This window comes from Notolabrus celidotus, chromosome 15, assembly GCF_009762535.1.
Source record: "Notolabrus celidotus isolate fNotCel1 chromosome 15, fNotCel1.pri, whole genome shotgun sequence".
NCBI lineage: Eukaryota > Metazoa > Chordata > Actinopteri > Labriformes > Labridae > Notolabrus > Notolabrus celidotus.
The window spans coordinates 31,772,646-31,789,724 of NC_048286.1; the positions used below are offsets into that span (position 1 = coordinate 31,772,646).

Consider the following 17,079-nt stretch of genomic DNA (forward strand, 5'->3'; position numbering starts at 1 on the left):
TTCTATTTTATTTTAGCTTTATTTTATCTTGTTCTATTTTATTGATCCTTATTTTATTTTATTCTATTATATTTGATCGTTGTTATTTTATTCTATTTCATTTATCTTTACTTTATTTTATTTTATCTTTATTTTATCTTATTCTGTTTTATTGATCCTTGTTATTTTATCTTTATTTTATTCTATTTTATTTGATCGTTATGTTATTGTATTCTACTTTATTCATCTGTATTCACATCTTTTTTCAGTCCTTCTATTAACATTCTGACTTCCTTACATCCTGTTTATAAGAGCTCTGTTATGTAATGACTGAATTTAGATAAATAAAGTATTTCTGATTCTGATTCTGTCGCATCAAGCTCCTCCAGCACCCTTTAGAAAAGTTGAGACTTGACACCGCTTACTGTTGAGAAACAAAATACTTTATACAGCTTTATCACACATGCATTAGACCTCCCCAAACAGACAATGATGTTTAAAGTTACTCTTCCCTTCCCCATGATCTCTCACTCTTATAACAGAAGAGCAGTGCCCATGTCACTGATCCAGTTCATTCAGCACTGGCCTTGCATAGCACAGCGACATCAGCAGGAAGGAACCGTGCTGAGTGCTGTGGTTCACACCTCCATCCTAGGACTACGTTTTCTCGTGCAGATCGAAGGCACTCGGATCATAAAACCAAAAATGAGCACATGAAGGTCTGACCTCCGACACGTGACGGATACTTTGAGTCCCATCAGACACATTTCTTACATCGTGGTTATCAGTTATACAAAAAAGCTGCTGAGATCATCCAAACTGGAACCGTATCATCTTCAGGACATTAACAAGAGCTCACGTTTTGCTGGTATTCTTTTCATTTGACCATCAAGCATGGTTTCACATCAACGGTTGTCAAACACTGTACAACTATCGGACACACCGACGGCAGTCTGCAGAAACACAGGTCGACTGAGCCTGTGATGTTTTCAGCAACATGTTAGAGGAGCAAAGATGAATCAAAAGTCTTAATCATGCAAGTCCATGTACACTGAAACAGTCCGTTGACATGTCCACAACAAGTTGGCGACTTGTTTTTCGTTCGTCGTTCTCTCAGCAGAAGTCAGACGGCGCTGCTTCCACAGAACCTGTAAACCATCCTGACGGGGTGAAGAGAGACTGAACTCTTTACATCTATCTACACGTTGAGGAAGATAAAGAAGGATAGTTTTCATCACACAGGCACACATGTGATGTCTATGACTTTGCTTTTTTCTTCAAAAGACACTCCTTGGAGTTTAATTGCGTGGTATGATTGTGCATGACGTCTGATAACTGGAGAGTACGGGCATCAGATCCACACGAATACCTGAGAGTCGGCTTCAGAGGCCGAAGTGTGTCTCAGGGGAAAGATGACACAATCTGTAAATAGACTTTTCCCTTTAGTCGTTTCATCTTGATTAAATCAGGATGAAAGTATTTCAATTTATAAGATCCCATGGTTGATTTCTACTGAATCAAATTTCGTACAGGCTAACACGGGACTTCCACCAGATCCGTGTCTGGTCCGTCTCAGATCCGCTACAGTCCGGCTCCGTGCTCTCACATCCGTCAACTGGTTGTGTTTTCAGAACGCAGCATGGAGCAGTGACATGTTGTCTTTCTGGTCCTCTGAAAACCTCTGACTTGATGAGTCCAGGTCTGCCTCTGCTCAAAATAACATTTTGTTGTCATAGTTAAGTTAAACGATCTAACAAGTGTTTTATTCTGAAAGTCAACCGGATGTTTTCCTTTTGTTTTGGTGCCTGACTTCCTGTCCCGCTCCATCTGCTCTGTCCAGATTGATGCGTCATGCTCCGGCATCCGGCACCAATAGATGGCTTCCATCTCTGATCCAGCAGGCGGATCCAGTGGGAGTTAACAGATTGACTCGAATAGAAACCCAGTCTATGGTGCCGTGACCATAGACTGTATAAAATATGGACGTAGTATCCGTGACGTCACCCATCTGTTCCTGAGTGCTGTTTTGAAGCAAATCGACGGCGGCAGCCATATTGGAAATGCAGAACTCAACCAGGCAGAGTGTGACGTAAAGGGGCGGAGTTTGAGCCTCCTAGCCAACAGCTATGTGTTCCCGACCAGGAGTCCAGTCAAGTTTTGAACCAGACTGTAAACATGTTTTTTAATGCTGCAAAGATCGTCTTTTTTGAATGGGTGTCTATGTGGTTTCCGGTGTTTCTGCAGCCAGCCTCTAGTGGATTCTCCATGAACTGCAGTTTATAACACTTCTGCATGGGCTTCATAGTTTGAGACCGGAGGTTGCTGCTTGGCCGTGACGGACTGGAGACGGATCGGACCTGGATCTGGTGGAATTCGGACTCTTTTAGAAGATCATCTTTTTGATACCGTTCGTCTTTCCTCTAATAACCTTCAGGTTCAGGTCTGAGCACATCGCCTGGCTCACTGAGTGTGAGCATCTTCAGGTAAAAATGTTGAAATGGGACCTAAACAAGGTCAAACATTTATTTTATTCTTTTCATAAAAACGACATGAAACTCGAAGCCACCTGAGATGAAAGCTTGGACACATCCGATCATGTTAAAAGAGCTGTGGAGTGAGCTGTGGTGTGTTATTGGTGATGGGTTAAACTAAAATGGGTTTGTTGCCCGATGTGACAATAGTCCAGGTCCATGAGAGTCATAGTTTCCTGCGGTGGGAGTCTTCGGTCTCACTGATGACAGGTGGTCGTCTCATGGACTCTGATGATGATGATGATGATACCCTGGCTCTCTGATATACATGTCGTACCTCGTTCTTGTGTTTTCATTGGAAGAACATGTGATGAAGTGGGGACTGAGGATGAAGTCAGTCATGTCAGTCTCTTCAGGATTGAGTCGTGTGGTTAGCTTTGTGCTCCTCAGGTTAATTTTCACAGTGGGTTCATCCTGTCGTCTAGAGATGACGGGGCTCTGGTAGTAGTTCCTCAGTAATCAAAGAGAGCGTGTGTTTGTGTGTATACGCATAATATACCATTCCTCCTAGCTCAAAGAGTGTGTGCATGTCTGAGAGAGTGTGTGTTCAGAGCCATGTTGTCCTGCTCTGTGGCCCCTGACAGGGACAGTGACTCAGGTCCATCTGCAGTGCAGCTGTTCGTTGTCCCTGGATGATGAATTCACGCAGACCCCACAGGTCTGCCACATGTTGCCTGAACCACAACCCGACCCATCGTCCAATGGCTCTGTGTTAAAGTGTCTCAGTGCTTGTCTGGGTCCCAGTTCGGTAATTTCTCCAGTACGGCCTTATGGTCCACACCGACAGTGGCCACCAGTCCTCCTTTGTTCAGCGGTGTTTCAGCGTAGTCGATGACTTCTCCCTTCAGGGTTGTCATTTGGCCTCCTGCAATCATGGGGAGATTTATCAGTTCAGAGCACAAGAGCCAATCACATTTATGCAACAAGATCATCTTTAAAAAAGAAACACAACAAAGAAACTGTGTGTAGCAGAGGATTACACATCAATAGGTGCATTTCAACCAAGAGTTCCGGGGTCTTTTAGCCCCAAGGACTACTTCCCCCTGAATTGTTGTCTGCGTTTCGACCGCGGGCTGAAGTCCCGGGTAGATTGTGCAAATCAGGCCAGTGACGTATGAAGGAAATAAAAAGTAAATGCACTACACCACTAGACCAGTAGAGGGCAGTAAAACAAAGAGGAATGCCATTCATCACAGATGACACCATAGAAGCAGACGGACAGGCAGGTATCATTATGAGCAACACAACAGTTAGCCTGTTAGCATGAAGAGACTCAGCTGGCACTGTTTTAGATGGTGCTATATTTCATCACAGATGGATTCACTGAATCAACACGTGAGAGGAGATAAGCGCGAGTAGGAAAGACGTTTCAACACGGCTTTAAAATCCTTTTGAACTCAAAAAGCCGTGGCAGAGATCGGCCGGTGTTTTGGTTTAAACAGCGACCCTGTTAACTGAGAGAAGACTACTGTTACAAACTGCTAAATCAAGAGAATCACAGCTTCTTCTTTTGAAAAGTACACACACATACAAAACAGATAGAACAAATAAAAACTAATGAAAGAAAGAGAAATCAAGTGAGTCACAGATGGAAAAAACAATGACTGTGAATGTTTTTTGGAAAAATTGAAGAATAAAAAGACAAAAAAAAAAGACAAAAAAAAATGTAAAGAATTTTTTTTTATTTTTTTTATTTGAAAAAAAAAATTTGAAAAAAAAAATTTGAAAAATTTTTTTTTGAAAAAAAAAAATTTGAAAAAAAAAAAATTTGACAAAAAAAAAAAATGAAAACAAAAAAAATTGAAAACAAAATTTGAAAAAAATGTTTTACAAAAAAGTTGACCCTGAGCCTGTCGGAATAATACATTTTCCTCATATTTGAAATTGTGCTCCAAAAGCAGAAAAACATGAAAGAAAGTAAAAATTTTGCTCCTGCAGTTAAAACATGGAAAAAGCAATAAATGAATCAACACGTGAGAGGAGATAAGCGCGAGTAACAAAGACGTTTCAACACGGCTTTAAAATCCTTTTGAACTCAAAAAGCCATGTCAGAGATCGGCCGGTGTTTTGGTTTAAACTGCGACCCTGTTAACTGGAGACTCTCGGCCGGATGCATCCCTCATAAACGTCTTTAGACCATCATTAAATATCTGATGAGGATATTGAATCTTAAAACTCCCTCTGTGTTTCAACAGCTGTGTAAACTCCACAAACACTGACACGTTCAGCTGAAAGTCTCCAGTTTACAGGGTCGCTTTTAAAACCGGAACACCGGGAGAGACGCATTCACGGTGGGCTGAGAGAAGACTACTGTTACAAGCTGCTAAATCAAGAGAATCACAGATGTGTGTGATGTTATTGTGGACAGCGGGTGGAATAAAACACTGAGGTTAATCTACCGATCAGACACGTTCAGCATTGCAGGCCAAAAAATGACAAAAAATAATTGGACAAAAAAAAAATGTAAATTATTTTTTTTATTTTTTTTTTATTTGAAAAAAAAAAATTGACAAAAAAAAAATTTTGAAAAAAAAAAATTTGAAAACAAAAAAAATTGAAAACAAAAAAAATTGAAAACAAAATTTTGAAATTTTTTTTACAAAAAAGTTGACCCGGAGCCTGTCGGAATAATACATTTTCCTCATATTTGAAATTGTGCTCCAAAAGCAGAAAAACATGAAAAAAAGTAAAAATTTTGCTCCTGCAGTTAAAAACATGGAAAAAGCAATAAATGAATCAACATGTGAGAGGAGATAAGCGCGAGTAGCAAAGACGTTTCAACACGGCTTTAAAATCCTTTTGAACTCAAAAAGCCGTGGCACAGATCGGCCGGTGTTTTGGTTTAAACTGCGACCCTGTTAACTGGAGACTCTCGGCCGGATGCATCCCTCATAAACGTCTTTAGACCATCATTAAATATCTGATGAGGATATTGAATCTTAAAACTCCCTCTGTGTTTCAACAGCTGTGTAAACTCCACAAACACTGACACGTTCAGCTGAAGGTCTCCAGTTTACAGGGTCACTTTTAAAACCGGAACACCGGGAGTGACGCATTCACGGTGGGCTGAGAGAAGACTACTGTTACAAGCTGCTAAATCAAGAGAATCACAGATGTGTGTGATGTTATTGTGGACGGCGGGTGGAATAAAAACACTGAGGTTAATTTACCAATCAGACACGTTCAGCATTGCAGGCCAAAAAATGACAAAAAAAAAAATGTAAAGAATTTTTTTTTAATTTTTTGATTTGAAAAAAAAAATTGGAAAAAAAAAATTTTGAAAAAAAAATTTTGAAAAAAAAAAATTTGAAAACAAAAAAAATTGAAAACAAATTTTTTTAATTTTTTTTTACAAAAAAGTTGACCCGGAGCCTGTCGGAATAATACATTTTCCTCATATTTGAAATTGTGCTCCAAAAGCAGAAAAACATGAAAAAAAGTAAAAATTTTGCCAATCTACCAATCAGACACGTTCAGCGTTGCAGGCCCTGCCCCCCGAAAGTCCCGGGACCTTTGAAAAGTACTACCCCCATAGCAGGGGCTTTTTAGGGGGGAGATTATCTACCACTGAACTAAATTTAGACCCTGGGTCCAATGGTTGAAACGCACGTAGTTCCAGGGTAAAGTTCCTCTGGTTGAAAAACGCCTAAGGCAAACAACATCACATGAAAGAACTGGTATTCTGTATTTCTGAGCACTCTTCTCTCATTTTTTCCATAACTGATCAAGTGCTTCATTCATTGTTTCATAATAACTTAAAACCTCCTCACTGATCATTTAACAAAAATAAGACAACATAAAAAAGAGGAATGTTAAAAGAAAAGTAGACAATGGAATATCATGGATGTTTAATTACCCAGTGCTTGCAGTAGTGCTGCACCAGCACAGATGTCCCATTTCTTTATGAAGGTGATGTGGATGTAAACGTCTGCCTGGTCTGTAGCCGTTTCACCTGCAGGCATCTCCAGGAGGGCCAGGACCTTATAACCTGAGTGAGACAGACAGAGAGAGAGCAGGTCAGTGAGGGTGACTCCCTCTGTGAGACACTGAGCTTCAGAGAGCTGCAGCATCGAGGTGATGTCAGCAGATTCTCTTCTTCCTGTGGTAGGGAAGCTTTCTTTTACATTCAGTGGAAGTACTGCTAGATGCTTTGTGTAATGGCTGCAACCGTGACAGTTCGAGCAATGTCTAAAACTGCACTGATAACTGATTTAGATTGAACTTCTATCAAGGCCAGGGAAAAAAGGTCTGATTCGTATCTTTTTTTTTTATCACCATGTGATTTAACCTCACAGGACCGAGGGGTCATTCAGACCATGTGAGCTGGGTGATCACACTTTGTATCATCATGCCTCTCCAAATGAATTTCCAGAAACCAAAAGTGATCAGATCTCACTCTGTATGCAAATAAACACAGAGCTCCATTGGCTTCATAAAAGGCCTGTGTCCACTAACAGTGTATTTTGTGCTGGTAGTGCACATGGGCTCAATTTTAGAGCACTCCTCCCTGACGCTTACAAATGCTGGGTTATGAAAGTTGTCCCACAGACCCTTCCTTTCTGTTGTTGTTAGTTTCTCCTTCAGTCAGACTTCTGCCATCAATATCATCAAACTTGAGATCAGAAGTCCTGCGCCTTCTTGGTTTCCATTGGTCAGTGAAGGAGGAGTGACAACAATGGATCACGGATACTACATCCATTATTAAAACAGTCTGTGGTTAGTGCATAAATGAAAAGAGTTCTCCACCCACCTGCTCCACCTGCTGCTATCACTGTTGTGCTGTTTCCAAAAGCATCCTGGATAAAACTTTTCACTTTTCCAGAGTGTGAACGTGACACGATCACCTTTGGAGGGCTGATACTGTAGGAAGGCCGGGCCCGCATGTTTGACCCCTGACCTACAAACCCCCAGGCTGAGGGAGAGACAGAGAGACACAGAGAAAACAGAGGGAGACAAAGGTAAAGAGGATTAAAAAGGGATAAAGTTGAATATATATATATATATGTTTGGCATGATGTCAACTTCTTAGGCCTGAGACAGCAAAACTCTCCCCCTTAATGCCAATGTGGAAAAGATCTTATGATGCTTTTATGCTAAAACAAACAGATGAACACTCATTTTTTAATTTCACAGCAAAGTGTCTCTGTATGGAGCTTTTTAAGAAAATGCAAAACTGAAATTTTTTTTAACACACACGCACACACACACACCTGTGAACCCAGTGAACGGCTGATGTATCACCCCAATGACTGGTTTGCCATCCACAGCAACGCACACCATTGTGGTCACGTACTTCACCAGATTCTCTGTGGAGGGAGAGAGGGAGAGAGAGAGAGAGAGAGAGAGAGAGAGAGAGAGAGAGAGAGAGAGAGAGAGAGAGAGAGAGAGAGAGAGAGAGGGTCAATAAGAACAGAGTGATTAAGATAACACACAGCCCTGAAGGTAAAGAGAGAGAGGGAGGTGACACAGAGGAGACCGGTGGAAAGACCTTTCTCTTTATAAGTCTACGATGTGTTCGAGAGTTACTCTTACCTTTGCAGATTTGTGCGTATCAACCTTTAAGCTCTGAATTATCATAAATACCAGGTTTAAAAGTGCCTGTAAGGAAACATTGGAGCTCTGGTTTCTGAGTATTAGACGGACACACAGGACAAAGGAAAGTCGGACACACCCTGACAAACAACTAATGTGCATGATGGAAGAAGTAAACATTTGATCTTTAATCAGGCAGAACAAAAAAATGAATAAATAAAGACTTTTAACTCTTTAGGTGTCTCGTGATATCACTGATGGTGCGATAACTTTATGAAGTTCAGGTAACTTCAGCAATAACTCTGCATCCCAATTAAAGATTGAAGTCTAGAGTTGTGTTTGAGACTGCTTGGCCTGGCTTGTTACTTTGCTTTGAGGGTCACACATGCTGAACTGAATTCAACATTTAGAAGTTTTTTTCTACCCTCATTTGTTTCTGTCATTATAAAACAGAACAGGTATTAGACACTGATGTAATCATGTTTAACACCACGCACTACTGAACCAAACTTTAAGGTTGAAAAGAATCAATCAAGATAATATTTCATCATCGCGATCAGAGGGAATCATGAATCGGTGTTAATGACAGCAGCCTGAGTGTCAGCTTTAACCCTTAAAGACCAAGACCATTTTGGGGGGATGGTCAGATTCTCCTGAATTTATTTTGAATATGCTGAATGAGACAAATGTGGTATCAATGGAAAGCTGAGAATGTCTGCTGTAACTGAGTTTTTAAAGCTTGTTGATAGGATTAACGGTTCAGAAGTTATCAAACATTTAAGAGCAAGTAGCCGCCGCAGGCTGTCGAGGTCTTTGAGAGTTAATGCAGAATAAAAGCACCACAGAGTAGTTCTTCAGTTTCTCTGTTAGCGTGATAATTGGACGAGTCAATATTTGTAAAAGCTCAGTTTACTCTGTGTTCACTGAAATGTGAAACTTTCTGGCGAATGTGGAAGACTGCAAACATCAGAGAGAGAGAGAGAGAGAGAGAGAGAGAGAGAGAGAGAGAGAGAGAGAGAGAGAGAGAGAGAGAGAGAGAGAGAGAGAGAGAGAGAGAGAGAGAGAGAGAGAGAGAGAGAGAGACGTGTGTAGAGACGTCACTGGCTGGTGAACAGGAGCTGAACTGGGATGCTCCCGGGTGTGTGCGATCAACCGGATTATTATTAAGATGATGTAGGAAAGGAAAATGTGTGTTAAGTTAACTGTCTGTCAATAATAGCTAAACAAACACACACACACCTAAGAAGACTACAAGTGCAGCAACTGAACCTCCAGGCGTGTGTAAACGTATTTAAACAGAGTTTTTAACTAACTGTTTATGAGTGTAAAGAAAACAGCCTTCTAGTATCAAGCACAGTCATTGTTCTGTGCAGTGCAAGTTAAAGGTGACATATCACGCTTTTTTCATCAATATATATTGGTCTAAGAGGTTCCCAAAACATGTCTTTAAAGTTTATGCTCAAAAAAACACTTTGAAATCAGATTTTGGTCTGCCTGAAAAACCCTCTTCTTCAGTCCTCCTCAGAACACTCTGTTTTCTCTCTGACCACGCCCCCTCAGGAAGTGGATGTGGCCTCGGCTGTCCAGCACGTTGATCTAATGTTTACATGTTGGCTGAATATACACGGCTGCTCAGAGATCGCGTTACTTCAACCCTCTGAATCTGATCCAGAATCTGATCCTGACGGAGAGGCGCCTGCGCCTGAGGACCTTTCTGAACCATTGGTCACAGATTTAGTGTTTCTTGTTGTTTTATTTGTCAGTATGTCGACGTGTGTCTTGGTACACAGCTACAGCTACGACATGTAGCTATGTGGCTATGCTAACTAGCGCTAGCACTTTTCCATGAAAAATAAAAATCATCCACTAGATCTTCAAATCTGCAGACGTGGGGAGTAGAACCGACCTCTGCCAGAAAGGCAGCAGGACCTTTCTGAAGGATTGGTCACAAATTTAGTGTTTCTTGTTGTTTTATTTATCAGTGTGTCGACGTGTGTCTTGGTACACAGCTACAGCTACGAACATGTAGCTATGTGGCTATGCTAACTAGCGCTAGCACTTTTCCATGAGAAATGAAAATCATCCGCTAGATCTTCAAATCTGCAGACGTGGGGAGTAAAACCGACCTTTGTGTTTATTAAGACAGCGTACAACTAGCATGCCTCCCTCCTAAGCTCCTTGTTAGCACACATGTGTGCAGGGAATGAAAAAGAGAGGAGGGGTTGAGTTGTATTTTATACAGTCTATGGGCTGAACAAGCTCCGAGCTCTGACTTCACTTTGTACACCAACATGATTGAACTGAAGTCACACACACACACACACACACCTGTGTATTCCTGTGTAGCATCCAGAGGGTCGATCCACACCGTGACGCTCTCAGGAGGAACCTCTTTACCGCCCTCAATCTTTTCCAATATGTCCGCCGGGATTTCGCGGCTCCAGGTGACTTTATCCACCACGTTGTCGTGCTCCTCGCTGTTCACCTGAGAGACGACACATGCAGACAGAGTTATGAGTTCTTTGCTCAAATGTACTTTGATGCAAATGCAGGACTGACAAGACAGCTACAGCGTTCCTAAAGTTCCAGCTCTAATGTCATATCAAAACCATGATTGTGAGGTTTCCAGTATGCTGTCATGATATGAATGTAATCTTATTATTGTGCAACACATGTGCATGACATCAGTTATTTACTGAGCTCAATATAGTGTTTACAAATGACTGAATCTAAGGAAGAGCGTCTGCAACACTTCAGCCGACATGATACCAAAGTAAACCTGAGAGTTCTCCCTCCCATCAGAAGACCTGGGTGTGGCCCTGAAGTGTTGATTCACCTGAGCAACAACTCCAGAGTGGAAACTAGTTTGAGGACTGAAGTCAGTGTGTGCAGCATGTTTGTTTAGTCACATGACTAACACGGGACTTCCACCAGATCCGTGTCCGGTCCGTCTCCGATGCTCTCTCGTCTGTCAACACCCACTGATTGCGTTTTCTGGAGTCATGTGACCGAAGTTTTCCCGCTGTAATCACTGTATCAAGGATTCTCCTCCTCCTCCTCTCCTCATCCATGTTGTCTCTCTGGTCCTCTGAAAACCTCTGACCTGTTGACTCCAGGCCTGGCTCCGCTCATCATGACGGTTTGTTGTTGTAGTGAAGTGAAATACGATCTGGTGATAACACAGAGGGTTTTATTCTGAAAATCAACCGGATGTTTTCATTTTGTTTTGGTGCCTGACTTCCTGTCCCGTCTCTGATCCGGAGGGCTCCGACCTGCTCGATCAGAGACTCAGCTGGAACGCAATGGAGCAGATCCAGTGGAAGTTAACACATTGACTAGAATAGAAACCTATCAGATCCGGTGCTGTGACGGATCGGAGACAGATCTGGTGGAATTTGGCCGTAAGATACGGCAACACTGAAAGGGAAGAAGTGCAGAGCAAAACATGCCAAGTTAGAGTCCCTAAGTTATTTATATCACCACCTGAGAAGGGCCTCTGCCTTTCACTGAGCCTTTGTAAAGTTTGAAGACTCACACTGTCTCTGTTTGCACAAGCCGCAATGTAGGAGACATCATTTTCATGAAAGGCCTTTTTTTCAGGTAGACCACATCCTCTATGTTGAGCAACTCTCTGGTTTTCAACAAGGATGCAAATGTAGCAAAAAACTGCTGTTCCTGGAGAGTCCACTTGAGGCTGCCTGTAAAAGCCAAGGCTTCCCCACAGGGTCCCACGTTAAAACGCAGGTAAGCTGTACAATCAAGCACTGCAGGTTGGGTCATGTGAGTTCCTCTGCCTGCATGCTCTGAGTGATAAGCCACATAAGCTGCCAAATCAACAACGGCCATGTTGCCTGTTTCTGCCTGTACATCTCTCCAGTGTTAGCTTCTCTACACTGGCTCCCCATAAAATCAAGAATAGAATTTAAAATCTTTCTTTTAACCTACAAAGCCCTTAAAAATCAGGCACCCTCGTATCTTAAAGAACTCATAGTGCCCTATTACCCCTCTAGAACTCTACACTCCCAACATGCAGGCTTGCTAGTTGTACCTAAAATCTCTAAAAGTAGTATGGGAGGTAGAACCTTCAGTTATCAGGCCCCTCTCCTTTGGAATCATCTACCAGTCAGGGTCCGGGAGGCAGACACCCTCTCCACTTTTAAGAGTAGGCTTCAAACTTTCCTTTTTGATAAAGCTTATAGTTAGCGCTGGATCAGGCTTGGACCAGCTTTTGTTATGCTGCTATAGACCTAGACTGCCGGGGGAACTGGCGGACTGACTGGAATCCTAGCTCACCCCTTTCCCCCCAACCCTCCATCACTTACTTTAACTCTCCCTGTCCCATTAAAGTTACTAACCATAGACCTTTCAGGAGTCCCTGAGCTCCTTTGTCATGTAGGCTCCTCTGAGCTGCCGTAGACTTCCTCCTGCTGTGGACGTACTGGACTCCAGCGGCAACAGCTACTACTACTCGTCTCATCATTATCACCTCTCTCTCTTACTCCCCCCATCCCTCTTTCAAGACCCAACTCAGTCGAGGCAGATGGCTGTCTAACATGAGTCTGGTCCTGCTGGAGGTTTCTGCCTGCTAAAAGGAAGTTTTTCCTCACCACTGTAACTAGCTAAATACTGCGATGTGCAATGCTCATGGTGGATTAAAGTGGGGTCAGACTGAGTCTTACCCTGTCTTGAAGTTGGGTCTCTGTTCATAATTTGACATAAAGTGGTCTAGACCTCCTATGTTTGTAAAAGCATCCTGAGATAACGTTTGTTGTGATTTGGTGCTATACAAATAAAGATTGATTGATTGATTGATTCAGCGAGACAATGCCAAACATGCACTGCAGGTACAACATAGTCACACTGTCTCTGTTTGCACTCTGTTTACTATTTCTTAAAACACCTGTACAGACTTTTTGTTTGCAGAGAAGTACCATAAGTTTACAGAGGTGTCACACTGCTATTGTTTTTGCACTTTTAAGGGATGCATTTATTTTAAGGGGGGAAAACTGTCACTAAACTGTGCAGCACAAATAGATCAGAGAGCTGAATCGATCACCTTCATCATGTGTTAGTATTCTGTAACATTACTGGAGTTTGTTCAGCAGCTCGATCCAGTGTGAGTGGGAGGACTTGCCGTGATTTCAGGGAATGTGTTTTTGATGAGGTTGAACATTTTTCGGTGTGACTGCAGGTCTCCGTTCGTCAGAGGCTCGCTCACTCCCTCCCTCGTCTTGCCCTTTGACTTCTCCTGCAGGCCGTTTTCTTCACGGACAGCCTTTACCTAGGACGGAAAAATACTCACATCACACTGAAACCTTTAAGAGCCCCAGATAGACCGAAATACACACTTGGGATGTCTTTCCAAGGATAGGTGAGCACTGTGATGTAGGATGCTGTGATAGCACTGGTCGTGATGAGTGTATTTTACCTCTTTGCCACCTAACACTGCAGCTTCCACTGAGACAGCCAGCAGCTCCCTCATGTCCACGGGTTTCTTTTGACCGCTGAATCAAAGGAACACAACAAATAGAAGTTAGTCTCACAAGCTTTTACATTTCATCACAACTCAGCTGATGAAGTGTTTAAGCTTCATCAGCTGAGGGTTAATGAGTGGGCAAGTTTCAGGACCTAGACTTCATAACAACCTGAATCTTTTAACTGCAGCTTCACAGGAACTTCAGCTGAGTGAACAGATGTTAAATGTCTGCAGAAGATATTCTACAGTCTTCAATAACATACAGACAAAGTTCAGTCTGTGCTTATTATTGAGTATTGAGGTTTGAAGGTGGAAGCTTCATTACTTGAGTCAGCCTCCACAAACATTCAATACATTATAGAAGCCACATGACAAGTCTACACAAGAGGATTAGGGCTGCTGGAATAAAAGATGGAGGGCGGGCGGGCGGGCACAGAAAGATTTGGTGTGTGGTGAAATTATTTTTTTGGGATTCAAGTCAGAATTATGATTTATTTTTTGAGATTTCTGAGAAAATAAAAAAATTTGGAGGGTGGGTGGGAATTTATTTTTAAGTTGAATTTTTCTGGAGTCAGTGTATTTTTCATTATCATCATTATTTTGATGCAATGAAATGGATAAATGACCAGGTCATGATTTTATTTGACCCTTTTCTTTTCCTTTGATTTGTCCATCAATCAATACATCAAGCTTTATCTATATAGCACCTTTCATACAAATCAAATGCAACCCAAAGAGCTTTACAGCGACTGAAAACAAGAAAGAAGTAGAAATAAAAATAATGGCAAGACCTATGGGCAAGACATATTAAAAAACAAAAATTAATTTTAAAATACAGACTAATGCACACCAACAACAATAAAATATGTGTGATTAAATTAAGTTAAAGCGTCAAATTAATATTAAGAATATAAATAGTTAAAATAAATACATTTAAAAAGGATAATAGTAGAAAATTAAATTAAGGCTAAAAATGTCAATGAAACCGAGTAGATAAATTAGAATAAATAAATTAATTAATTAATAAATTAATTGATAAAATAAGATAGAGTTAAAATTAATACAATAATAAAGCAACATTTAAATCAATATAACAGTAGAAAGTAAGTAATTAAATTGTAAAAACCCTACATAAAAGCCAGACTGAATAAATATATGTTTAATATCTCTATCAGCTCCCCTCAGAACCTCAGGCAGGCTGGTTCATAGTTTAGGAAACAAGAAACAAGTTGTTTATTCTTTCTTTCCTGTTTGTTGATTGAAGTAGATACACATTTTTTTCTGTTTTGTGTGTATATGAAATTCTGTAAATATATGAAGGTTGCAAAAAATCAAAAAATAAATAAAATTATAAACCATTAAAAAAAGAACTAAATCTAATATAATAAATATTTACTTTGACTTGTTTGTTTGTTTGTTTGTTTGTTTGTTTGTTTATTCTGTGTTTCCTGTTTGTTAATTGACACAATTGTTCTGTTTTGTGTGTATATGAAATTCTGTGGTAAATAAAACTAGAAATCATTAAAAAAAATACCTCAATATAATATAACACATACTTTTCTCAGAATAAATATTTCCTTTGACTTGTTTGTTTGTTTGTTTATTCTTTATTTACTATTTGTTAATTGAAGCAGATACACATTTTTTTTCTTTTTTGTGTGTATATGAAATTCTGTAAATGTATTAGGGTAGGTTGCACAAAATAAAAAATAAGTAAAATTATAAATATTTTAAAAAAGAACTCAATATAATATAATAAATATTTCCTTTGACTTGTTTGTTTGTTTATTCTTTATTTCCTGTTTGTTGATTGAAGCAGATACACATTTTTTTTCTGTTTTATGTGTATATGAAATTCTGTAATTGTATCAAGGTTACAAAAAAAATAAGTAAAATTATAAATCATTAAAAAAATACCTCAATATAATATAATACATATTTTTCTCAGAATAAATATTTCCTTTGACTTGCTTGTTTGTTTGTTTATTCTTTATTTCCTGGTTGTCGATTGAAGCAGATACACACATTTTTCTGTTTTGTGTGTATATGAAATTGTATGAAGGTTGCAAAAAATAAATAAATAAAATTAGAAATCATTAAAAAAAAGAACTGAATACAATATCATATTTTTTCTCAGAATAATAAAAGAGGAAAAAATAGGAAAAATTAAAACAATAATAAAAAAAAAAAATACACCTTAAATATTTTGTTTTATTCTACTTCCTTACAAATAAAGCCACATTTTGAATCCCCTCATCAAGCAGCCAGTGCTGGACTCAAACAGGGATGATATTGTAGTACAAACAATGAGACATAAGTCAGGTTACACACACACACACACACACACACACACACACACACACACACACACACACACACACACACACACACACACACACACACATATGTATTATTTTACACAGTCTATGGTTACACAGTGTAGAGAGAGACTGACCTGAAAATGAGAGAGGAGTCAGCTCTGAAGGCAGCGAGGCGGCTGGAGATGACCCCGGAGTACAGGTGGTAGATGACCCCGATCCCGAGGAGGCAGAACACCGCCACACCGAGGGGGGAGAGTCGGATCCCCATCGGAGCCATGATATCTGAGGATTTCTGCCTGAAGATCTCTGAGCTCCAAGTTGTTGCAGAATAACGGTGTAGAGTGGATCCTGTGTCGGTGTCAGGTTAGCTGACGTGGCTGTCTCAGCTCACACTCAGCTCATATAAAAACGGTAACCGGTTGTTTCACTGCTTGTATCTGCTCCTCGGTAAACACACCGACTGTCATGAAGCACACAGACACGGATGAACTGTGTCTGTCAGGGGAACCGACGCTACACGGAGATATGTGAGTCAGACAGCCGTTAGAGCATCACTCCTCTCAGCGGGGGAATCCATGGAGTAACCGCCGCTCCGGTCTGTCCGAGGAGACCTCCTGGACTCAGTCCGGGTCAGACTGAGGCTCTGATCGGGGTTAACTCGCTGAAGGAAGCAGAGAACTCTCTGGTGTCGAAGGTGTAGCGGAACAATCGCATCTCTGTTCAGTCATCTTCCCCTCAGTCTGTGACGTTACGTACACAGCAGAGCAGAGGTCATAGGCTGCCTGCTCTACTTCCGGGTTACCTCTGCCTACGTCAGCTCTTCTGATTGGCTGTTCCTGTATTCCTATATTTTGTCCCAGAATTTATATATTATTATATATAATATTTTATACAGTCTATGGTCAACATACAACCTTCCCCTCAAAAGAAGAAAAAAAAGATATAATTGGAAGAAAAAAATATATAATTATTAAAAAAAGGATTGACAGGGATAAGGGTGGTTACATGAACTTTGTTTGCTGACTTCCAAAGGAAATTTAACAACTTAAGGTTCAAGGCTCAAGGTTCAAGGTTTCTTTATTATTATTATTATCCCGGTTCACATCACTGCTATCCAAAGTAACACTAAGAACAACGCTCATTGTTACACATGTTACATGTATTTCACATTCTATTGACCAGGACAGTAAAAACAACCTTCCAAACACTAACATCAAACCACCGAAACACTTCTCCAAAT

General features: G+C 40.5%; 1 protein-coding gene across 1 annotated transcript; it reads right to left on the bottom strand.

The window, feature by feature from the left end:
* Positions 1-400: 400 nt before the first annotated feature.
* On the bottom strand, positions 401-16,641 carry bpnt2 (3'(2'), 5'-bisphosphate nucleotidase 2). Its single transcript, XM_034703438.1, has 8 exons — positions 15,974-16,641; positions 13,471-13,546; positions 13,177-13,323; positions 10,371-10,527; positions 7,721-7,816; positions 7,261-7,422; positions 6,367-6,498; positions 401-3,375 (listed from the first exon to the last, which is right to left on the bottom strand). Exons 1-8 carry the CDS (start codon positions 16,114-16,116, stop codon positions 3,233-3,235), a joined length of 1,056 nt encoding a protein of 351 aa, XP_034559329.1. The 5' UTR covers positions 16,117-16,641; the 3' UTR covers positions 401-3,232.
* Between the last annotated feature and the right edge of the window lie 438 nt (positions 16,642-17,079).